The following is a 26,622-nucleotide window of genomic DNA, read 5'->3' on the forward strand; positions in this document are numbered from 1 at the left end:
AGCGAATAGCACTCCAAATCAAACGAGGGTCAAAACTCCAGATGAACAGCGCGTGAACAGTGCGTGAATAGTGAACAGCGCCGCGTGAACAGTGCCGATGAACAGTATCGCGTGAACAGTGTCGTGAACAGTGCCCCCGCGTGAACAGTCGCGGTGAACAGTATCGCGTGAACAGTCGCGATGACCAAAACTTTTGCTAGATGTTTAACCCTAATCCTAGGACTTTTGCTCTGATACCATGTCAACAGGTATCTTGGGAGGAAAACATCTAGTCACATATTATGAGTGACCAACTAGTATTTATAGGAGTACAACCCTAACAAACTATTTACAAAAATACCCTTACTAATTTATTATCTACAAGAATACTTATATTCTCTTAACAGCTACCACAATCCAAACAAACAAAAACTTCAAAGGAAATTATGTAAGACTTTCATACAAAATTGTTCGAAGACTTTCCTATTCACAATAATGCTTTCTGCAATTCTGGTGCAGCCAAGATACACGAAGATGAAACTTGGTTTGGACATGCATGTGGTGTATCAAATGAACAACAAATCCCAGATTTCGATCAAATTATAAGTTTCAGCAACAACCAGAACAAGACTCCAACATCCGAACAGGCCAAGACAGATTCAAAAAGGAAATGAAACAGGCCACCTTTCTTCACAACCTATCCAGCATTTCAAACGTACAGGCCATGTAAAAGTCTTTTCTTTTCAAAGCTGGGGTCTTGCTACTAAACTATAGCCTAGGAACGAAATATAATCCACACCAGACAAATTTCAGACCCTAACATACTCATCTTACACAATGACAGCAAAAAGGCAACATCTTTGAGCTATAACCATAAACCACCATCGCAACTCTTAACCACATTCATCGGCTCATAGTTCAACATAGTTTCATGATTTATTAATAAAATTATCTATAGGAAAGGGAAAGGAACCTTACAGTGCTATTTTCTGATGGATTTTTAGCAGCAAAAACTTGAGTAGCAGCTCCTTTCCTTCTTTTCTGTTTGGCCGGAAATCTCCAAGCTTTCGTCCAATTGCAACTCCCTCTTACTTAGCTGTCGGTGCTTTTTTTTTTCACTCTCCTGCTGTCACTCTCTTCTCCTTCAAACCCTAACCGCCCCTTCCCTCTTTCTTTCATCAACCTTAGCCGCTGTCGGTGCTTTTTTTTTTCACTCTCCTGCTGTCACTCTCTTCTCCTTCAAACCCTAACCGCCCCTTCCCTCTTTCTTTCATCAACCTTAGCCGCTACCCAATCTTCGCTTCTGTCTTTTTTCTCTCGCGGAGCTCCTTCGATCATCCCCTCTCTCCGTTTCTTTCTTCCCTTGCCGTCAAAACTCTCTTAGTTCACTTCAAACCCTCCTCTCATGAAGCTCCTTCCTTTGCTAGCTTTCCTTTCTTCCGTCACACACACACCCCCTCTCGATTTGCTCCCCCGTAGCCTCTCTTCAGCCTTCAGCCGCTACCCCCCAGCTCTCTCTAGTTCTCCTTTTTCTTTTCCTGCCGTCACCCTTTTTCTCACTCTATCCCCCCCTTGAAACCTTAGCTTTCCCAACTTTTTATATGGAACCTTATCACCGAAACCTAGCATCTAAGGCACAGGAATAAACTCCATTCTTTTGCATTATTTACAACCTTAGATCCTCATGGTTTCTGATAAACCTTGGATCATGCCAAGTGTTTTCTGTTTAGATCATCAGACGGAGGAGAAAAAAATGAGTCAAACAATGGAGCTGTAAAAATTTTTGTGTATCTGCGTTTTGCAGAAAAAAAATGAGGAAGGGTTTTGATGCTATGCTTCTCATGGTCCGTGAGCCTGTCCCTTTTCTTTTTTCATTTTCGTCATTTTCATTTTTTTTTAAATGAATCATTTAATTAAAACAAAATAACAATTTAAGTAAAAACTTGAATAAAATGAACAAAAACTAGGAACAAAAGATAAAAACAAAATGCTAAGATTTTTTTTGTGTTTGATTAATGATTTTTCCCCTTTTTTCTTTTTCCCAATTAATAAACAATAAACTTGAATCTAAAAGAAATAAAACATATTTTTCAAACCATTTTCTTTTTCCGACGAATCTTAATACTAAAAAAGTCTTAAAATAAAATTAAACGACTAAATGAGCAAAAAATAAATACTAGAATAAAATAATAATAATTATTATAGTTTAAAAGTGCCTAAAATAAAAATCATGAGATTAATAAATAAAGTAGATAATAGTTATTACTAAAATTTAAAAAGTAAATTAAATTAAAAATTTGGTGTCTACACAACCAATTGATCATCCTTCACCCTGCAAACCGGGTCCTAAACCTCAAGAGCCAGATGCGGACAATTTCATGTCAGCCAGAAGCTCCTTTAATGGTTATCAGATTCCATTCTCATGGGTTTATAAAATCCCAAATAAGGACCAGACCCATCAAACTTTTCATTCTTACTATAAAAAATGTCTTGATATATTAGAAAAGGAAGCAAAGGAACAAACCAACAAACAAGAATGGAAACCCAAATCCATACAGCCAGCTAAGTGCTTGTACCAAAAACCTGACCTCCGTGTTCAATTAATTGATGAATGCTTTATGTCCAGGGAAGAGGAATTTCCTCCTTTGGAATCATTTGTAAAAAATGGTTCTAAGCATACCCCGAAGATTCAAATGCTGCTCCTACGATTTTACCAATAGGAGAAACAGTAGGTCCCAATCCTACTGAAGAAGTTCTTAATTGGCATACAGAAAACTCCTTGGTTCAAAATGCTGCCCTTACTTCTATTCACAGAAATGTCACAGAAGTAAAAGGAAGGGTTGATCATATTGACACAACTGTCAAAACTCAGAATTCTCAGGTAACTCATATGATTACAGTACTTGAAAAGAGACTTGAAAATCTCAAATATGAATTACCTTCGAACTCTTCTTATTAGCAAATTTTGTTTTGAATAAAGAAAAGGAAACATAACTTATTCAGAACCAAATTGCTACTCTGAGAACTACAGGAGAGGTTCCTAAATTTGACATTGGACCAATGGAATCAGCTTCAAAGGTAAGCCCAGGATATGGTGCTACACCCATCAGAAACTGACCAACACCTTTTTATTTTGGAGGAGTTACCACTCCTAATCCTTCAGTTTTCTTTCTAGATCAGCAGCCTCCTACTTCAAAACCTTTTGATATTGCAGAAGTTTTGCGAGAATATCGTAAAACAAAACAAATACAAAAGGATAGAAAAGGCCAAGAAAAAAGCTGAAAAGGAACAATTAAGAGTTGAAGAGGAACAGAAAAAGAAAGCAAAAGAAGTTGTACAAGAATCTGAATCCTCATTCATGTACACTGTACATACTAATCCTACTTTCTCTCTTGAACAGGAAAAGAAAGCTAATGATGCTACCAAGATTTATAACAATCCTCTCTCATCTATGCTAAAAGACCTTCATAATGATTCAGTACCATATATTTCAACATATTCACAGGTTTCTGATAATAACTCTGATGAAGAAAGCCAAACATCAGAAAATGGAAAATTCGCTGAATCTTCCTCTGCTGAAGAATATTCTTCTGAAGAATTTTCTTTCGATACCTCTGTTAAGGAAGAAGAAGAAAGAATCCCCGTGATCAATATGGCAATTGAAGCTGAAGTTGTACATCCAGATGAAACAGATGAAGAAGGAGAAACTTCTGGTGCATCAAGGACACAACGAACCAATTTTCCCAAAACAAATGGAGTACAAATTTTTATAATTGATGATATTCCTTCTGAAAAATGAGAAGAAAAATTCCAAGGTTTTCATGCTTGGATGATTGCTCAAAATTTTACGGAAGAATCTCTCATTTTGAAATCTTATCTATTTTTACTGCTCATTTTTCAGGAATTCTCAAGGATTGGTAGACAAGTCTAGGAGAACAAGACAAGATGTATTTCTTGACCCGCCAAGTTTTCTCTGAAAACATTAATATTCTTCATTTAATGTTTATTGGAGACGCCAAAGAAAGCAGATAAACAAAGAGAAAGGAATTTTTCCAAATGAAATGTTTATCTTATGATCGAAAATATCTAAATAAACATTTTAAAAAGATGACTAAATTATTCTTTGCTCTTGGTGCAGATATCAATCTTAAACAAGCTTTTATCAATTTTCTTCCCAAGGACACAACGAACCAATTTTCCCAAAACAAATGGAGTACAAATTTTTATAATTGATGATATTCCTTCTGAAAAATGAGAAGAAAAATTCCAAGGTTTTCATGCTTGGATGATTGCTCAAAATTTTATGGAAGAATCTCTCATTTTGAAATCTTATCTATTTTTATTGCTCATTTTTCAGGAATTCTCAAGGATTGGTAGACAAGTCTAGGAGAACAAGACAAGATGTATTTCTTGACCCGCCAAGTTTTCTCTGAAAACATTAATATTCTTCATTTAATGTTTATTGGAGACACCAAAGAAAGCAGATAAACAAAGAGAAAGGAATTTTTCCAAATGAAATGTTTATCTTATGATCGAAAATATCTAAATAAACATTTTAAAAAGATGACTAAATTATTCTTTGCTCTTGGTGCAGATATCAATCTTAAACAAGCTTTTATCAATTCTCTTCCCAAGTTTCTTGCAGATGGTGCAAAAATGTATATCCATAATAAATATGGATCTATATTAAGTTTGTCAACTGGACAAATTAAGCAAGCAGTTCTCTTATCCCTTGATGATCTTTGCAATAAAAGAAAAGTTATTCGTGAATATCTTAAGGGAGATGTTTGTTTGGATCAAGCCTGCAAGAAGCTTGAATTGATAACTAAAGGAAAATGTCAAGCATGTGTTCCTTACAAAAGAAGAAGGAAGTTCAAAAGATTTAAAAGTTTCAGCAAAAGTTACAAAGGATTTCCTAAAAGACCTTTCAGGAAGAAATGGAGATATTTCAAAAGGTAAGGCAAGCAGTTTCGAGGAAAGAAAGGAAACAAATGTTTCATGTGTGGAAAGCCAAGACATTATACAAAAAATTGTCTTCAAAACCAAAAGAGAGTACATCTTATTTCAGAAAATCAGAATGAACTTTCTTTTCATATCTATAATTTAGAATCTGAATTTTCTGAACAAGAAGAAGTGACTGATTCAACTCTTTTGGCTTTACAGGTCCTAGATGAAATTTTTACTATCAGTCCAGTCCAAATTGAAAAGAAAACTTATCCACAAGCTCTTGTTCATATTCTGTTGGATAAGTATTCTCAACCCATTCCTCTTATTGCATTTTTTGATACTGGTGCTGCACTTTCAATAATGAAAAAGGATGTTTTACCAGATAAGTATTGGACTCCATATGTTCATGAGTTTAGAGGAGCTGATGGAAAACTTTTTTATACTGAATTTGTCACCAAATTTCTTATTACACTCAAACTCCTTCCAGATTATTATGTGAGTTCAAAATTTTTTGTGCAACCTTTGTTACTAAGGATCTTTGCTTGGATTTGATGTTTATCAAGAAGATAAATATCTTGTTACAGGAAAAAGGATAAAATCCAAAAAATATTTTAAGCCCTATATTGATGTTCCAAAGTTATACCTGTTCCAAGAAGAACAAGTTCTTCTTATAGAAGCCCAACTCAAGGATTTTCAAGAAAAAACTATTCAAGAATCATGTGCTTCAAACCATCAAGAGTTCTTACAAAAATGTGACCATCCTCTTTGAGAAAATTCTGATTTTTATATCCAACTTCTTTTCAAAAAAAATGAGGATATTAATCCTACAAAAGCTAGTCATTCAAGAATGAATCCTAATGATACTAAGCTTGCAGAACAAGCATGTGAAGAACTTTTAAAGTTTGGTCTCATTGAACTTTCTGATTTTCAATGGGCATGTCAAACATTTTATGTCAACAAGAAATCTGAACAGGTAAGGGGTAAAATGAGATTGGTAATTAATTACCAACCTCTCAATATTTTTCTTCTTGATGACAAATTTTCTATTTCCAACAGATTTACACTCTTTGCCCAGATTTCCAAAGCAAAATGATTTTTCAAATTTGATTTAAATTTTGGATTCTGGCAGTTGGGAATTCATCCTGATGATAGGCATAAAACTGGCTTTTGTATTCCAAATCATCATTTTCAATGGAAGGTCATGCCCTTTGGTCTTAAGACGACACCTTCTCTTTTCCAAAAATCCATGATAAAAATTTTTCAGCCTATCTTACATTCAGCCTTGGTTTATATTGATGACATTCTTCTTTTTAGTAATACATGGGAAGAACATTTCCAATTGCTTAATGATTTTCATAGTATTGTTAAGCAGTATGGAATCATGATTTCTGAAAAGAAAATGATTTTGGCAAAACAAAAATGAAGGAATGAAAATTTCCAATGGTACATGTACACCTGAGCAACATGTTGGACAATCTGTTTAGAATTTTTCAGAAAAAGATTTGACAAAAACACAGGTGCAACAATTTCTTGGAATTGTCAACTATGTTCAGGAATTTATTCTCAAGGCAGCAAAGCATATTAGTCCTTTGACTAAAATGCTCAAAAAAACTCCACCATCATGGGGATCTTCTCAGACCCAAGCAATTCAAAACCTTAAACAAGAACTGATCAATCTTCTTACCCTACACATTCCAACTGAAGGAAGGAAGATATTACAAACTGATGCCAGTGACAGATATTGGGAGCTGTACTTCTTGAAGATGGTGAACAAGGTACCAGACATTGTTGTGGATTCGCAAGTGAAAAATTTAAAGTTTCTGAACAACATTATCATTCCACTTTCAAGGACATTCTTGTAGTAAGAAATGGAATTAAAAAATTCTCTTTCTTCCTTATATCCCATCATTTTTTAGTTGAAATGGATATGGTATCATTTCCTAAAATGCTGCATTTCAAACAAAAAATCATTCCTCACCCACAACTCCTTAGACGGTCAGCACGGTTCTCCCAATACTCCTTTGATGTTAAACATATTAAGGGGAAGAAAAACATTGTTGCTGATTTCTTCTCCAGAAAAGAACTCATACCTCAACAAGTCTTATCCTATTTAATGTTTACATCTATTCAATCAGTACCACCTGATATTCATGAGATACCGTACCCATGCGAAAAAGAAGATATTAAAAGAATTCGGAATAATTATGAACTAGAACTTTGTAGTTCATATGGTGGTTCAATTTTAAGTTCCTTTGGTACAAACTCTGAATACCCTTTCTGCCAAATCTTCATAATCAATCCTACTGATTTTTCAAAAGCACTATGATATTTTTGGTGTATGTGTCACCAATATCATATCCTTATGGAATTTCAAGACCCTTTCTTTAATAGACCATTAGCACAAAACCTTCAAATATTTTTACAATGGTTTAAATCATTAATATATTGGTATGGATTATTCTCAACAAATCCCAATCATATTCTTTTTCATTTTCACAGACCTTGTTACCTCATCAATAATCAAATCCAAATCCTTCAAAATGCAGTAATTTACAAAGAATTATCTCATACTATTTTAGATCAAAATGATGAGTACGAGGAAACTCAAAGATACATATTCCAAGAAAACAGATGCATTCCTGCTGAAATTTGGCCAGTGCCTTATAACTCATGGAATTTCCAAAATAGTCATCTATATTGGACAAAGATTCAAAATGCCAAAAAGCAATAGACAGATATGATGAATTCTTCTGATATGCAAGATTCTCAAATTCCATATGAAACAGAAAATTCACAAAAGCCAAAAGCAGGGACATCCTTATCCACTTTCAGCCCACGACCTGAATGGAAAGAACAATCCAACAAGATCAAAAACAAAAGAGATCATGAAGTGGATTGAACAAATGAATATCATTCATCCTGATTCCAATCCATCAGACACCCCAGAAGAGGATCATGTGATGAGCTTTATTGATGAAGATGAAGACCCAAGATAAAGTTGTCGACCATAAGATAAAGTTGTATGGAAAATAATTGCTAAAGTTGTCGACCATAAGATAAAGTTGTTAAAGTCCTACTTTCCAAAAAATAAGAATCAAGTGACCCTTCGAAAAAAATTTTCCCAAAGGTCATTTTACTATACAAGTGTCAGTCGTTTTTCTATTATAAATAGATGAATCATTCCATTTGGAAGATCATCTTAGCTGAAATCAATAAAATTTTCGAGTATTATAAAATCTCATGGCAACTTAAGTTTTCCTTTATTTTCTTCAAACAAGGCAATGATACATGGCTCGAAGGGTATCTAAAATTGCTTCATAAAAGTCCTTTGATCGTTCAAAGCTGAGGAGATGGTTGTGTTTGATCGGGAATACCTTGAAGAAGCAACAAGGATATACGCATATTCATTTTGAAAGCCATCAGAATTTCGATACCTCTGCTAAGGAAGAAGAAGAAAGAATCCCTGTGGTCAATATGGCAACTGAAGCTGAAGTCCAATTAAGGTGCATCTAAGACCATCGTTTTAGCAAGATTTTAGCTCAAGAAGAGACTCCAAAAACTGAAATTTTCTGCTCAACTTTTGGCCATGAGTATGGCCTCAAAACCAGAATTTTTGAGCTCCAAGTTAGAGCTAAATTGGGGTTTTTAAAACTAGAAATTTTAGTACATGGTTGGAGTTAAAATGAAACTCTAAAAACCTGAAATTTTGTTCTCAAAGTCTCGGCCAACAGTAGACTTTAAAATTTGAAATTTTAGCTATCATTTTCAATCAAAATAATGGCTCAAAAATTGAAAGTTTTCAACTTTAACTCTCGACCAAAGAGGCTTCGCTAAAAACCAGTTTTTGGCTAAGATTTTAAACTACAAAGAAGGTCACTAAAATCAGAAATATTTAGCACCATTTTCGTCCAAAGAGGGGGGCTCAACCTGAAATTTTTAGCCTCAATATTCGGCCAACTAGTGGCCTTGAAAAACTGAAATTTCTCTTGCATTTTTCGGTCAACAAGGAAGATGCCAAAACTGAAATTTTTCACCAAAATTCAAACATTATAACTCACTTTTCATGCCATCAAAACAACCAACAAAGCAAGTCAATATTAACCAACAAAGTCATAATCTTGCAAGCTAGTAAAGAAGTAAAATCAAATCATCAAGCAAGCCAAGAATCCATGCTATATCACATGATCATCCAACCAAATCAAGCATATCATCTCTCAAGGCATCTTCCTAAGAGCAAGTCAAGAAAGCAAGAAAATCCTCAAGACATGCTACCTAATATCAATGTTCATAGAACTCTTCAACAATCCCAAGTTTATTTAGCTAAGATTTAGCTAAAAGATGAAAGAAAGATTGGAACTTGGAGAGGTTACATTCTTCCAAGGATAGCAAGCAAGATCTCAAGCACCCAAGCACTAAACCTCCAAAAATCTTCCCTCCACCAAGCCTTCTATCACGCTTGAAGATGATCCAAGATGTGAGCAAGGTTGGGAACAAGATTGAGAAGAAGAAGATGAAGTTTTTTCTTGGTCAAGGGAGAGGGAAGGTTCGACCAATGGAGAGGAAGAGAGAGTGTGTGTTGTGTGATTTTTGTAAAGTGAAATGGTGAAAGAGTGAAGTGACATAAACCAACTTTTATGGTACAAAAGTCAACATTTGAATAGTAGTTCATTAATGCTCCTAATTGAGGTTAACTCAAATCACTCAACTCTAATCCCTCAATTAACTTTTCTTAATCTACAATTGATCATCCTTAACTCTCCAACACCACTGCACTCTCAGACCAAATATTGTCTCGAAAAGCGTGCTTTCTCAAATTTTCACAAATTGGGCGACAGAAAAACTCACTTGATTTTCACAAATTGAAACTTTTCTTCACCAAAACTCACTCTTTTCTTGCTTCTATCTCAATAAATACCACACACATGTCCAGATAAAAGAAGTAAATGGTAAATGAAGTGAGTTCTTGATCAAAACCAGCAAAATCTTGCAGTTAAAATCTTTTAGTAAGGTTATTTCAAAATCCAACACCAATCTCATTTAGATTTATGTAAAACACTATGTGCATGTCATAAAAACAGAGATAGAAGGTATATAAGGTACATCTAGACAAAATCCAGCAAAACTTTAAAGAAAAGAACCGAAAATAGCAGCTTTGTCCTCTCAGTCTTCAGGTAGCAACTTGTCCAGAAATTTCCAGCTTTGGCTGACATTCTCTCTCTCGATTTTCTTAGCTAAAAGAGTTGAAATTTTTCCTTGTTTCTTGGTTGATGTTCATGGTTGAAAAATATGAAGAAAGCCCCTGGTTTAATCTTGTGGTTTTCCCTTGTTTTTTAGCAAGCAAATGAGGAGAGGGAATTTGTTTCTTCCTAACTCTCTCTCTCAGTTGGAAATGGATAGGACAAAAGTAAGAAAAATTCTCCATCTCTTTTATCTCTTTCTCTCAGTTAAGATAAAGGAAAGAAACAAGGAGGAATGAATTTTTGACTTGGTCAACTTTTACATACCATTGTGAATAAATTCTCTTGGTAAAAAATGGAGGCAAACAGCAAGACTAAAGAAAATTTCTGGTCAAAATGTTTTGTGGTTGAGCAAGATATTTTACACTTGACACACACTCACCCACTTGTCACTCATACATGAATCAAGAGTTTAATTTAACAATTACCTCACATCTCTCTATTATCATGCTATGACCTAACTAATTTCTCATTGTAGTTGTTGTCAAGTCCTATTGATTTTGATCCTACACTAATTGAGGGTGCATTCAAGTCATCTAATCACATGAAACAAGCAAACATGGAGGTTAAATAATATCATGCAAATTACAACACATTCAAATTTTTTATGAAGTCATAGATGACAAAAATAATTTTCAGGTTGTCACACTTCCATCCTTAAAGTGCCAAAACTACGTACCTCCATCACTCAAAAAGTACCTTTACAAGCCATATGGCAACCAAGTCAATGAAATCAAAATACAGCCAATCCACAATGTCAAAATTTAATAATATATTATTCCTCAATGTCAAATTTCCATACTCTGACAACCAATCCCAGCTTTTCAGAGATCTGAAGTACTGGAACTGGTTTCTCACAGCTCTAAAGTACCGATATTTCCTCAAAGGAGACGGGTAAGATGCCCCTGAGCTCTCACTAGCACTCATTAGTTCAATATTCATTGCACAAATACACTTGTTCAAAAACTAATATTCAAATGTTCTTAATAACTAAACTTAGAGAAATCATCCCAAATAGATCAATCCTACTTTAAGATATCCATCCAACAGAAATCAGTAAGTATAAAATTATAGAGTAGTTAACAAAAGTAGCTTATCAAGTTTATGCAAATAAACCTACACCCACTACTTAAAAAAAATAATAAATAAAAGATAACTAATACGAGCTTATGATTTGATTGGTAGCCTAAATTTGTAACTGTATTAGATTTACATAGTAAAATGCTTTGTACTCGAAAACGAATATCGGCACTTAATTTTAAGTTCCAAGAAAACCTTATACTATGGCTAGGTTCCTATAAAGTTGAAATATTCCTAACAAACTAACATATGGATCCCCACATGAAACATAAAGCTTCTCTAAAGCCAAAACTTCCCAACAGATTAACCAATAGGCCCTTAATCAGAATTAATCAATAGATTCCCCAAAACTTCGAGAGATTATCAAAATGATCCTAAGCATGCAATTCTGTGTTTTCCACAAAGTTGATAACCTTAAACAAACTTCCTAGCTAAAAGAGCTCGTCAAAGAATAAATCCATTTAGATGCCCAAAGATTATGTTATTAACAAAAGCACACTAAGCAAAGCCTATCCATCCTAAAGATACCTATCATGGATCCAAAACACATACCTTGAAATTACGGTCTGAAATCATTTGAAATTTCATACGGATCATCTTTTCATATGTCAATCTCTTGTGACAATCAAATCCTAAGAATATTCAAATGCAACATAATCACTTCAGAATACATATTTCCATGTTATAAGCATCAAAATTGAATGCATCAATCACACAAAATTACCTTTAGCAGCCATATGGCAACCTAGCCTATGCAACCAAAATAAAGTCTACCCACAACTCAGGTTGGCCGCTCCAAAGTATGGACAAACTTCAGAATCCAATTGAACGTATGGTGTCTAGTTTCCAAGATTCAACAAACATTCAGTGCTAGAGTCATATTTCAATACTCAAAGGGTGTGAGAGCCCGAATATTATTTTTGTCATCTATGACTTTATCTAGAATTTGAATGTGTTGTAATTTGCATGATATTATTTAATCTCCATGTTTGCTTGTTTCATGTGATTAGATGACTTGAATGCACCCTCAATTAGTGTAAGATCAAAACCAATAGGACTTAGCACCAACTAGAATCAGAAATTAGTTGGGTTATAACATGATAATGGAGAAATGTGGGGTAAGTGTTAGATTAAATTCTTGATTCATGTATGATAATTGATCTCTTTTGCTTCGTATAACACTGACAACTATTGATCTAACTTAAACGTGATTTTTCCCTTGTTTCGAATACGAAAATCTTATGATTTTTTGAACGAGTTTTGGAAGTTGACATGTCTCAACTGTGGTAGTTTGAAATTGTGAACTTTTGATATATTCTTTTGGTCTCAGGACTTGAAAGCAAGCGAGAACGTGAGCCCGGTACTGAAATATGAAATTTTCATTATATGGGTAAGTGATCCAATTGTATGTTAGAACTTGTTGCTTGATTGATATGTAATCTTGACAAGTTTGTTGACTACTCGAAATGCTAAACTGCTACTTCTGTTTATCACGCTTAACTTTCACAACTACAAGACTCAATTCGCCCAAACCATTTCTAACCTAGGTTCTAATACCAACTATCAGGACCTGGGTCCAAGGGCTAGCCCAAGCAATTTTTGAATCGAAATCCACTGGCCCAAAATGGTTAATCCAAATTATCTAATAGCCATTGGACCCAACTCTTATACACAGTCCATTCCCTTCCCACTACCAATGTGGGATCCCTCACTAAATGTAACTTTCCATATAGTGAGGACCAATCCCACAGCTTTGAGCAATTGATATAACCTCAGAAAGATCAACCCAATTCGAAGACATTCCTCAAAAAGAAATTAGAAGCATCTCGTGGAAGCTCAAGAATTATAAAATTACTGACTAATTAACTGAAGTAGCGCAAGGAGTTTATGTGCATATAAAAACTTTCAACAAACCTCGAGAAAAGCCACAACAAACTCATTACATTATAGGCAGATATGGTTTGCAATCTTATTATGCCTTAAGTCTTTATATTAAAACTGACATCTACTCCAAAACAAATACCAGAATAATTCTACATTCCAACAAAATAAAACTTGCATATTCCGACTTGACTCCCATAAAGTCAAAACTTTCCTAATAAATTACAGAATAGGTCCACCATGTAACAGGAATCATCTCCAAAGCCAAAATTTTTTACGAAATTAACTAATAGGTCCTTAACATCACTATTAATGACTAGATTCCCCAAAACTTCAAAAACTTTTCAATGATGTTCCTAAACTATGGAATTTCTGCTTTCCAAAAAGTTGATAACCTTAAAGGCACTTCCTAGCGCAAAGAGATCATCCTAGTACTTCAAAATGGATTTCCAAATATAGCCCCAGGCATTATATTATTAGCAAAAGCACACTAAGCGAAAAAAGATTCATCCTAAAAGAATTCTACCATAGATCAAAGACACATATGCCCTGAATCTATAGCGTGGAATCAATGGAATCTTCATAGGGGACTTCTTTTCCATGTCAATCCCTTGTGACGATTTGCCAAATCGTGTAGGTACTGAAATGTACCATAATCACTTAAGGAAAAAAAAGTTTAGATTGTTGAAATGAAATTTAGATTGTTGAATCTTGACAGAAATATATGTTTGAGGGTTTATGTCGTGTTTTGTGTCAGATACAGTTAACAGCTTTCATATAGTAGTCATCTTCATATGAGTATAGATGGCAATATTAATATATACTCAAGTTGTCAAAGTCCAGTATGAGAAGATATTAGAAATCCGAAACAGCTGGACTAAATGAAAGTCTAGGTTGCAAGCATATTATCTCGAGTTATTAGAGAAGCTCTCTAATACAAAACATGTGACAACATTTAAGTTACAACATTCCAGGATGAACAGATAAGAAAGATCTCTGAAATGAAATCCACTTGGGTGTGTATTTTGTGTCAAGCAAACGTTTAGCAGCTCCATATATACTATTTATCTTCTTATGAGCGTGGTGCATACTGCCCAAGTGATCAAAATCAAACATCAAAAGATATCAAGAAGTCATCACAGCTCAAATATACTATTTATTCTCTAGATAGTCTGTAGGTTCAAAAACAAAAATTGTACCCCTTTAAATTCTCCCAAATTCTAGTACCCCCACTTTCCATCACTCCAGTCAGCTTAAGCTATCTCCTCTCTCTCTCTCTCCCCTAGCAAATTTTTACCGACAGGAGTCTGGAAAAAACAAACAGGATAGAAGCAACCAAAACCTGCCAGGTCTGACCCAGTAGGTTAAAACAGAGATCCCCCTTAAGACACAAGGAATTACAAATAGGTCCTTAACATCACAATTAATTAATCAACCACAATAAATTTTGAAATATTTTCAACTATATTCTTGAGAGATTCTCTAATTCCCCTTAAGTTGATAACCTCGAAGACACTTTCTAGTTCCGACAGCTTACTAAAGTACTTCAAAACAAGGTCCTAGTATAGATTTCAGTTACTTCCCCAAACACTTTTATGTATAATGAATTCTTACCAAGCAATGTTGTCCATCCCAAAACAAATCTACCAAAGATCTCAACATCTCTATTCTATAACTACATTATGAAATCAAATCAATCTTCATATAGGACGTTTTTCACATGCCAACCCTTGTAAAAGTGAGCCAAATCCCAGAAATACTAAAATATACCATAATCACTTAAGAAAGTCAATTTCCATCTTTTAAGTACCAAATCTGTATACCTCTCTGACTCAAAATTCTCTTTGTCAATATACGGCTGTCCATCTATGCAACCAAAATAAAGTTCAACCACATCTCGGGCCGGCCGCTCCCAAGTATGGATTATCTTTATTTTAGAATCCAACAGAGGGCATGATATCTTATTTCCAGAGATTTAAATAAAATCAAGTCCTAAATGTCATGTTTCAATAACCTGAGAATCAATCCAAGCTTTGACTATCTAAAAAGATGATACCAGTTTCTCATGCCCAGACCTACCTTACAGGACAAGTTAATCATTATTATAGCTCACTAATTCATTGAGAGCCTACAGTTGCAGCCATATTAAGTCTACTTATTATTTGCCTCAAAAAAAGTCTATTTGCTAAGACTGCTATATACAAGAAAGCATATCTGAGCACTTCATTTTTTGACATTCCATAAAAATATACAAGGATAAGAATATTTCTGAAATGTATACTCTCCCCTCTCTACTCATCTCTCTCTCAGACTCCGAAAATCATTCTCGCACTTAGATAACTACAAAAGAAGTTTAGAAAAGTTATAAGCATATACAAGCACTTAGTTTCCTACATAGATTCAAAACATACATGTTTAAGAAAGATCTATTCAACCTTCACGTTCCTTAAAACTCTCACTAGCTCTAACAAACATTAGAAACCAAAAAAGAGAAAAGCAAGAGTGAAGCAAATGAAAGCTGACAGGTTCAACCTAGGAAGTTGGACCAGAAATCTTCTCTAGAAGGCCCAAAATTAAGAATTACACGAATAGGTATCTGACATGATTACGAATGACCTAAACCTTGACAACCTCAATAGAATTTCAACTATGTTCTTTAAGTGTGCCACTATTGAACTTATATTCAGTAAAAACAGCTAAAGAAAGTGCTCTTAAACAAACAACAAATACAGAGAGCACTCAATTTCAATGTATGCAACCTGATACAACTATGAATTATTCAATCAATTCTCCCCCCCCCCCAACACACACATCATCATATAACCAGATAGCAAAAGTACAAGAAACTGAACAATACCAGCCAAAAATTAACCAACAAAAGAAAAACAAAAAAAAAGTACCAAAAATAATAAATCGATCAGCAACTATAGAGACAAAAGCCTTCACAAAGGAAATTTCTCAAACACTTAGGCTGCAACACGACAAAGCCAACAAATAATCTAAAGAACCAGTGTATAGATTATCGACCAATAAAAAACAACAATTAGTAGAATCGTATCAAGAAACAGAGAACCAAAATTGGAAGAGAATAACGGAGAAAAATCAAAAGAATTGAGGAATAAAAGCAATAAATTAGTAAACGAAGATGGAAAAACTTATCTGATTACATCACCTGAAATCTCCCTCACTTCTTCTTTTCCTCCTCCTCTTCCTCTTCCTCTTCGCCTTGTTGCTGGCGCCCTCAAATTCTCCTCTCTCACACTCTCAAAGCTTGAAAGTAAGAAAAAATGCCTAATTTAGTTCTCAGTGGTGATTTAAATAGCATGAGAATGGGCCCCGCAAACGGCTAGTTTTCCTGCTCAAGGCAGTGGGGCGCTTTCAAAGTTTCATTCCTTTCCTAAAGGTCCTAAATGGGTTTTTGCTAGGGGTGGCATGGGGCGGGGTTGGGGGCGGGGATCCTTCCCCCGCCCTTCGTCCTGTTGTCAAATAACTCTCACCGTTCTCTGCCCCTTGCCCCTACCCCTGCTCCGTTTTTCCTACGGTCCTCGTGAGAGAAGAAATCAACTTATCATAAATGTTCATTTACAATAATACAATTGTAAACAATATTAAATAAGATTAAAAACTGTTAAGATGGAAATAAAGTATAACAAGTCAAGTTACATTTAGTGCAGAGAAAAAGAACCGATTGAAATAAAAAAGATTAGGAGCAAAACAGGTTAGAATTAGATCGCTTAGTCTTGGGAGGGGGGGTTAGAAACAAATCAACAATAGTCCAAAAAATTTCCACATTGTTGCGCCGTCCATTGACACTTACTAGCGTTTTACTTGTAAGTAAGGGCGCAACTTTGGAGAATTTAGGATTGTATTATATAAATAAATAAATATATATATATATATATATATATATATATTATTGTATGCGGGGGACGGGACGGGTGTATGTTTCCCAGCCCCCCACCCCGTTTTAAGGTAGGGGGAAATATTTTGCCCCCGTTTCCGCCCTCGTCCCGCCCTGCTTTTACCCCGGCGGTGCCATCCTTAGTTTTTGTTACTAAATTGGACTTTTCGAATTATTATTTTGGGTTAATTACAGTTGATTTCCCAAGGTATGCTTTTGTTCTCACATTACCCCATAATATTTTTGTGTCATTTAACTCCTAAGAGACAAAACTATCCAGTCTTTTTTTATTATGCTAATTTTTTTTATTTGTCAATTAACGTGAATCCGTGGTTCAACTTTCAAAAGAATCTAATAAGCAAAAATTCATTAGAGGAAAACAATGAAAAGATTTCCAAATAATTGCATGTGAAAGTGATTGTGAAAAGTATTCAATTTATTTCAAATTGTCTAATTATAAGGATATAATATAAAACTTAACTTTTTTCCTTTAATTTCTTGGATAGAAAAATGGATGAAATTAATTAGAATGCAATTTAGTGTTAATTGTCTAATTACAAGAAATATATACATACATGCATGCATGCATATATATATATATATATATCTGTATATCTGTATGTGTGTGTGTGCATTGGTGTGTGTTGTGCAATAATCATATTTTCACAAAAAGTTCTTTTATAATAATCATTTATATATATAATATTTTTTATTATATATATATAATTTTTTACTATATATATATATATATAGTTTCTCTATGTTTGTAAATTAGAGAAAGGACATCTTAACATTTTTGAAAGGATGGATTATAACAAACAAAAGAGAAACAAATTGCTATATGTAAAAATAAAAAAAAAAGGTAGAGCATAAATTCAATTAAATTTCTATTATTTGACTAGTACAAATTTTAGAAAAGGAAAATAATAAATAAATGATATTTCTATTTGCTTAGAACTAAGAACTTGAAAAAAGAAAACTAATTTGAAAAAAAAAACAAGAAAATATCAACATAATAGAGTGATAGTTTTGTTCTACAAGGGATTAAGTGACACCAAAAAAAAAATTGGGGGGATAAATATTTGAGGATTAGGGTACATCTTAGGAAGATAAATTATAATTCATTGCTCTTTTCTTTTAACATCAACACTTGTTAGAGTTTCCCTAGATAAATATTTTGTTTTTCATAAAATAAAGGATTATATTCGTTTTTTAGAAAATTATTTTTAGAATACTTTTAATAATTCAAATCAATTTTTTTAAGTATTGCCTAATGAATTACTAGTTGCTGACACACAACATACAGCAAATTTATTTTTAAAATACTTTTCAGCAATTTGAAATGATATCTTTTAACAAGTGTCTAACGAACAATTCATGACTAACACACAACTAAGTACATACCCCACCACCAATTTAGACACTTTCCAATTTAACTTTTTTCCCAAAAACTAGACCCGAGACCCATTTTAATGTGTCCATTTCAGTCATCAGATTAATCCACTTAATTTTTTTTTTTTTTTTTTTGCATCTTGAATTTTGTAGTCAGCTTTAACTTAATTTGCAAATCTAGATAACATCACAAACAAACAATTCGAGCATATTTATCTATCATAGGAGATTTTTGGAGAGTAAATGATGTCTTGAAGTGGGTGAGCTTCCTCATGTTTTAATCTTTTTGTACCAAAAAGTAAAAATTCAAAGAAAAAAATTGAACATGCATCAAAAAATATTCCCACATGTGGCTCAAGTAACTTATACAAGAACTAGCTCATGAAACCTTCACCAAAAATCATTTTGACTTGGTGTTTGGACATATTTCTCCCGTGGCACATTGGCATTTGATCCAAATTCCACCAAAAATATGGTCCCTTTTTATTAATCCATCATGTTTCTGAGGTTACAAAATTCATTAAAAAAATATTAAATAGGGACCGGCAACTTTCGGATCAAACAGCTAGATTAATTACTTAAAGCAAAACCTAGGAAAAAGGACATCCAAATATGAAGGGCAAGGGTAGTAGTCTAGGTGATGCATGATATTCTCTGCAAGTGCTCTCATTCTTCCTATTGACATATTTATACAGGATTGAACTGCAAGAAAAAAAGCGCTAATTCAAAATTGGATTACATAATGGACATGGAATATTATTTGAAAATTTAAGATGCTCAACAAATCTGGACCCCCAAGTCCTAATATCAATCAAGGCAAATCAACTCCACCACTGGTGCACTGCTACCCCTTGATCTCTCAAGCTTCCATATAGTGCTAAACATTGCCAATAAGTCATCTTGCTTTTTCTTTGTTCAGCTTCATCATCTTGCCACTGGTTCTTGCACTCAAGAAACAACTCATCCACCAAGCACATTGTCTTCTCCTTCATCAGCTCCTCGACTAGTTGTGCTTCCGCCTTCATCACAACAAAGTCTTCTTCCTTCACATTATTCCGCAACCAATCTGGTAGTCCAGTCACCTGAGAAGCTATCATGCTTCTTCTAGAGGATTTATCTGAACGGAAAGATCTTACCTCCAATGTATACATCTCAAAATGTTGCTTCCTGGTCGGATAGTTCTTCTTAAACCATTCCTGAACACCATTTTTCTCGTCAGAAATGAAAATTCTACGTTCATATGTTGCAAGAGAATCTTCTAACAAATCTGGAAGGAATCTGATCTTCCTCATTCCATTGTTGGATTTCAGCAGAGTCCGTCTTGGTGGCTCAAGCAAAGCATCTTCTATGCCATTCAGCGCAGCTTTCCTTTCCTCTTGTATAATGCCACAACCTGTTGGCTTTCTTGTGGAATTAGCTAACACATTGCTTAATCCTACTTTCCTCATTGCCACGATTGTTTTCTCAAATGAGCGTAAATACACAACTCGATAATTTGGTTGTTTTTTCAGCATAGTTGAAGGATTGCTGCACAATTGTGTGATCACAATGCCTCCTTTCTTGAGAACGCAATCGACAGCCTTGATTTTGTTGAATCTAAAGCTTACGACAAAATCAAATGTCTCATCTTGAATTAAATTTTTGTCCTCCAAGTTGCTACTTGATTGAATTACCAAATTGTTGTCATTGTCTTTTAAGAACTCCAAATCTTTCGCCAGACCATCAATGCCATAGCCCAGAATTAGGCCTTTGTGGCCCCTCCTCAAAAGGCCTTCATCAACCAAATCATGAAAAAGGATGGCCAAACTCTTGAAACTAGCAAGATTGAAGTCCATATCGGAACCATAAATAGCATTTGAAGGACCTACTACAATAGAACCAATGTAGGGTAACGTCAGCAAAACAATCGCCAAAAGCAATGATTTTGACATGATCTGCAAAACCCTCGAATCTGATGCCTTGACGATCAAAAGGGTACCAACATTATTCGATACCTTCACCTTCATTCCATTGTTGGCTCCATTCCCCTGAGCCGTATCCATTTTTAAAAGGGGAAATGGAAGCTCTTTTTGACTTCTGCAACTTTTCACCAAAAAAAAAAAAGCCTAAATCTTCCCTGGGGCAAATTTTTATTCAGGGGAAAACCCAAGATTGGGAAACTTCAAGAAATCGATGCTTGTTTGTAAGAGAGAAGATCAAAGCCGAAGGGGACAAGAAAACAGGACTTTAGCGGGAGCAAAATCTGGCAGCAGTGTGGTTTCCACCCACAAGGGCCACACGAGTGCTTCTTATTTTACACCAAAGAAGTATCAACTGTAAAATTCGTTGCAACCTCCATGACTCTTTCGTGGGTTCTCTCTCTCTATTTACCTCTAACTCAAAAAAGAGGGTCACTTCATTCAAAGGAAATATTTCATCCTTCTTAGATGATATTTTGTAACTGATCATCATCTGAAAAACAGCCAACATCAACCATGGAAAGAAAGACAGAAGAAAAAGCAAGAGAAATGAGCAAAGCAAATGAGGAGAGGGGTTAAGACTCGTAGGAATGAGGATGGGAAGTGTACGAAAATCTGAAGCAGGTGAAATGGAATAAAGAAGAGTTAGGCTTTAATATTGATGGCATGCAAGAATATTATGTGCGTGTGCAGGCCGTGGGAATTCGTTGCATGGTTTTCTTGTTTTGGTACATTGTGTTGTTTGTGGTTCGCAGGAGTCGAGATTTAAGGAAAAAAGAAGCTTCATAGCTGACATGTAGCAGAAGAGGTGTAACTGAAATATGTTGCAAGGAAGGATTAACCTTTAAAGGATATGAAGACAGAGCTGTACAACTTGGTTATATCAACAGCTTATGAGATCATTGCAACACGTAAATGAATAGCAACTAAATTTGTATAATTGGGAAAATTACTGGTTGTCCTTCTGCTGCTTTGTGGTCGAACCACATCATCCTCCTATGCTATAAAAATAGACACTCTTCTATCCCACATCCTGTGCCACGTCCTTTGCAACGGATCTTCTGTCCCACATCCTGTGCCACTCTCTGTCCCACTTTTTATTATATTACTATTTCTTTTTCATAAACATCATGTTTTAATTCCTTTTTGCTTCCTTAAGATCCAATAACTATTAATTGAGTAATACACAAAATTTAACAAACTCAAAAAATCAAAATGCATAAAAATTTAAATTTTTTATGAATTTTCTGCTATATTTTTAAATTTTGTATTATATATTACTTTTTTGAAGCTGTTGTATTTATTTTTTACTTAATTAATAGTTATTGGATCTTAAGGAAGCAAAAAGGAATTAAAACATGATGTTTATGAAAGAGAAATAGCAATATAATAAAAAGTGGGACAGAGAATGACACAGAGTATGGGACAGAAGATCCGTTGCGCTCTTTTTTATTGTTTACTATGTCTAGTAAACAATAGCTTCTCATTTTTTTAGAGATGATTCTTCTGGCGTTCCTGCCTTGACTACATACCGGACTCAATCAGTTCTTTTACAAATAATCTCAAAGAAATCTCTGACGATTAATCAACAATTCAGAGAGAATCTTTTCTTCTGAATGAATCCCTACTGTTCCATCCATGCGAGCGGTGGTGGACGAAGCGGAAGAACTAAGAAAAGGTAGCGAAAGCTTTAGATGTAAATCTTTTGGCTGTAACCTAGAATTATCTGACACGATATATGGTAATTCCGTCATTGAAAACAAAGGCGGAAATTTTCTTAGTGCTGTAAAAGTAAGGTAGAACATAAATTCAAGAAATATTGTGCTCAATAAATATGCGTCACTGAAAACAATAGATCAGAGATATTCTCATGTATCCCGCACTAAATTGATTCAGAATGGAGATTCATGCTATGTTATGTTGTAGAAACAGAAATTGTATGCCATCTCACAGTATGCAACTCCAAAACTGATAAATAAATGAAACCTGACTATTTCAGAGAACTAGTAATCATCTCACTTTTTCAAAATCAAGCCACTTCATTGCTAGAAATAGCTTATGTAAAAACAACTTAAACTTTTTGTGAGCAAATATCTGAAAAATAACTTAAAGTTAGTAATTCATAAGCATATCAAGCATACCAGGCCGTTTCTGACAACAGTTCATGACAATAAGCAATCTCATCGGCTATAATCTTGGCATTAATTTCACTTGTTTTTGGTTTGTTCTCCTTAGTGATTCTTAGCTGATTAAATGAGTTGATCAAGCCCAAATCCTTAAAGTGCAATCCATGCACAGAGAAATTTATCTTGAACCAATAAATCCTCTCTATGTCTGGCCCTTCCGCAAGTTCTGTGTTACTTGGTGGCTCACAAACTGGGAATGCAATAGGAGAAGGATAACTAGAGCAAAGGCCAGCTGAAGAAATGTCTCCTTCAGACTTGGAAATGCTAACCATTGCATCAAAATGTTTGGAAGGATGCATTTGATCGGAGGGAAAACTTAGGTATGTTAAACATATGTATCGGCCCACCTTGATTTGTTTGCTGAAATGGGTCTCCAGATAAGATTGCTATCAGCATTGCATTCTCATTCTACACTTATAGATGTATTATCAATACCTCCAACCACTTCAGTAAAATAAAGAATAAATGGAAGTCTTCAAGATTTTTTATGATAAACTTGGTGACAAAGCACAAAAGAACTAGTCACAAATGGGTGGCCACAATGGGTGGCCACAAAAGAACTAGTAAATGAACAAGTTCAACTGTCTGATCCAGAAGCCAAAGATGATAAAAACCGGCCATTTTGATCGTCTGGATCTGTGAAAAGGGCATTGCGAACAAACTTGTATTGCCCTGTCAAAACATGCTCTTTAGGGTAGTATTCTTCTACCTTCTTTAGCAAATGAGAGAAAGCACACTGCAATGCTCCATAGAAGTCCTCTAGCCAGACACAGATGCATAGAACACCATTTAAGCAAGAGATATTAGGTGAAGTGGACAATTAAATGAAAAATGTAGTAGTAAAGAGACATGTACTCTGATGATGTAAACAAAAAAAAAAAAAGCATATCAATGAACCAAAATAAGAATGAAAATCTGTTAGGGAGACTCATTCGACGCAAACTCAAGCAGAGAAACTTGGTCACCATTTCATTCATATGAATACCACAAAAAAAGGCTAGAAAACTGTAAACAGTCTACAAATTTGCTAGTCGACAAAACTGAATAAAGAAAATGTCACACTGAACTCAATAAATTTGTAAACTCCATACACAGAACAAACATATCCATGCTAATGTGCCCATGAGTGTGGTAACATGCATCATGATAAAATCCAGCCATTGCTCATGTCTTTGAGTCATCAATTGAGACATGCACATCGCATGTATAAATTTTAATACAGTGATTAATTGCCAATAATGACCAAGACCAAATGCGCCTAGGTAGCCTGTCTACCAGTCTTCCACCTTACCAACTCTGAAAGCATTTCAGATTTTGGCCCATAGCAAATTTTAAGGGAACTTGGAAAAGAGCACCGCTTTGGACATGGCATTGAGCTATTTGAGTGAAGAACATAATTGGCTGAGCAAAACAGTGAAGCAGCGTAGGAGCACAAATGCCAATTCAAGAAAAATAACTAAAACATAGGATGTATGCTCCAAAACATAATAAGAGAAAATGTGAATCCAAGTTCTAAAAGCATTTCAAAATTCACCATCTTGTAAGGTCCAAGTGCTAAACTTGTTCAACTGGCCATTTATCCTCGAATACATTGATATTACAGCAATATGATTAAAATAATTGTTGCAGCATGGAGAAGACTTAAATGTCAAGTGCATAATAATGCAAAGGTAGATCCAAACTTCACATTGAAATGATCATCTCAAACATGTGGATTTAAATGATAGATGAATATCTTGAGCCCCTCAATTCCCTCATCCTCAATATTCTTGACCGAGTCTTCAGTAGATTGTCCACACCAGTGTACTTCAATTGTCTCAATATTTCTTAAAAAGTAATGGGACTTCCTCAAGGTCCCTACAACCTCTAAGTACCAGATAGTGAAGGTTGGGAAGGTGATCATTACTGGCATTCCATTGGACTTCCTTTGCTTTTGAAAGGCACAAATGACGAAGCAAATCATGAACATGGCATGTATTGCCCCTTCCATTAGATCTCCTTTTTGAATCATACTAGGATGCAATCAACTAGATCCATCAAGAATCCTCTGCAGCATCGTCTGAGCACTTCAACTCAGTCATTTGTACAAAACACTCAGCAACCCATAACCATGTCAACTTGCTAATCAGAATATCTGTCTTCCCGAAATGCACCCAGATAGAGAAAGCATGTTCCTAAGTGTGCTGGCAGGTGATGGTAGCTCAACTGCAATATCTCCTTGCACCAAAACACTGGATTTTCAACAACCAGCGAGCTTAAATTGTCTGCAACTTCCTTCCACTTGTTCTCTTGCTTTTCTGTTTTTTTGAGGAAACCAGGTATTGCAATAATTGCAAGTGGTAGTCCTTTACAATTTTCAGCAATTTTCTTTCCAAATCCCAACAGTTCATCAGGACAATTCCTATCAGGAAATGTTCTCATCTGCCACAGTTTCCAACTTTCTCATGAGACAGTATAAGAGAATGAGGGACAGTATCAAATTCAGCTATTGCAGCCAAGTCATGGAGACGACTCATAATCAAAATTCTACTTCCATGTCAATCGTCTGGTAGTGAACCTTCCAAGTCCATCAACACAGCAATATTCCAGACATCATCCATAAGTTTGGTTCGCCATATCGGCTGATACCGATACGTATCGGTCGAGTTGTAACTGGAATGGAGGGGACCAGTTCAATACCGATTCCCAAATCACGGATATTATCATATCCGTGACGACTCACTCTGAGTCGGCCGATATTGACCAATTCGAATCTGTGATGCATGATATCGGCCGATATATCCGAGTCAACTCGGATATTTTTTCAAATTGTGCCTTTTTTGATATTTTTTCATTTTAGTAATTTTTTCAAAATTTTTGGAAACTTTCATGTTTTATAATATGCATATTACCCGATATTCAACCGATATGCCGCGATGGATGTGGAACAATCGAGACCGCGACGCGACTGCGACCCCCTATGGTGAACCATGTCCATAACTATGAGATATGCACCACGCTTCAACTGCTGATATAGCTGTAATGCTAAATCCTCATCATCCATTTGACAAATATTATCACTAGGCACTCTAATGTTGCTCAAAATTTTAAGCAACAATTCCCTCTTTTTATATTCTTGGAAGACTGGGCAGCAACCATGAGCATGAAAGTGATTTGCAACTCTAGGATGATTGTATAAATTCTTAGCGAGAGTTGTCTTTCCCATCCCTGTCATGCCAACAATGGAAACAATATCAAGTCGCGAAGATCCTCAAGTAAGTCATTTAATTATAAACAATCCTTGATCAACTTATAGCCTGCTCGTATTTGGCAGATTACGGCTTGAAGCGTTGGCAGCAGTCTGAACTGGTCTACTCCTCACCAATTTTGGTGGCCTGGATCTTAACAAGTCTAATATCTTCTTCTAGGAGGTAATAAAAACATAAGAAATATCGCCAATTAGAAGCTCTCCCAACCTCAATGCAGTCGATTGTATATTCCACCTTATATGCGATATCTATAACAGCTTCACCATCGTCCTTCAATTTTGAATGCTCAGCCACAAGCAAAGATCTTAAAAGTTCTTAGTTCTAAAAAAATCTGATTGATGTAATGCGTCATTGGTGCCACTGACTCAGGTTTACGATTCAGCAGCTTCTCCATGTTTCCCAAGAGAAAAGCATGGAAGCCCATCAAACCTCTCAGAAATTTAATAATGCACAAAATGGAAGACAAGTAATTATTTACACTTATAATTGATAAACAACCAAAAAATATATGATCCTGATACTTAAGGGAATGAACACTGATCCTAGTCCTATGATCCATCCAAACGAGACAATGTGACATGAGACTCAAGGGAATGAATACTGATATTAATCCTACATTGTACAATATATCCATCCTTGAAGCTTGAAACTTCAACTATAGCTAGTGAAAACGTTTAATTTGGTATAGCTTTAAGAAAATGCAAAAGTATTCAAGCTGCATTCATGGAAGACAATTTCTGGTTTTCAATTTAAGCTGCACAAGTTTTACCATTTTCCAACAGCTTGTGCTCTTGCTAATGGTGCATCACATTG

General features: G+C 35.0%; 1 protein-coding gene across 1 annotated transcript; it reads right to left on the minus strand.

The window, feature by feature from the left end:
• Window positions 1–19,238: 19,238 nt before the first annotated feature.
• LOC113717100 (uncharacterized) lies at window positions 19,239–20,459 on the minus strand. The gene has a single exon (XM_027241754.1). It carries the CDS (start codon window positions 20,457–20,459, stop codon window positions 19,239–19,241), a length of 1,221 nt encoding a protein of 406 aa, XP_027097555.1.
• Window positions 20,460–26,622: the final 6,163 nt, after the last annotated feature.

Source organism: Coffea arabica, chromosome 11c (assembly GCF_036785885.1).
Source record: "Coffea arabica cultivar ET-39 chromosome 11c, Coffea Arabica ET-39 HiFi, whole genome shotgun sequence".
Lineage (NCBI taxonomy): Eukaryota > Viridiplantae > Streptophyta > Magnoliopsida > Gentianales > Rubiaceae > Coffea > Coffea arabica.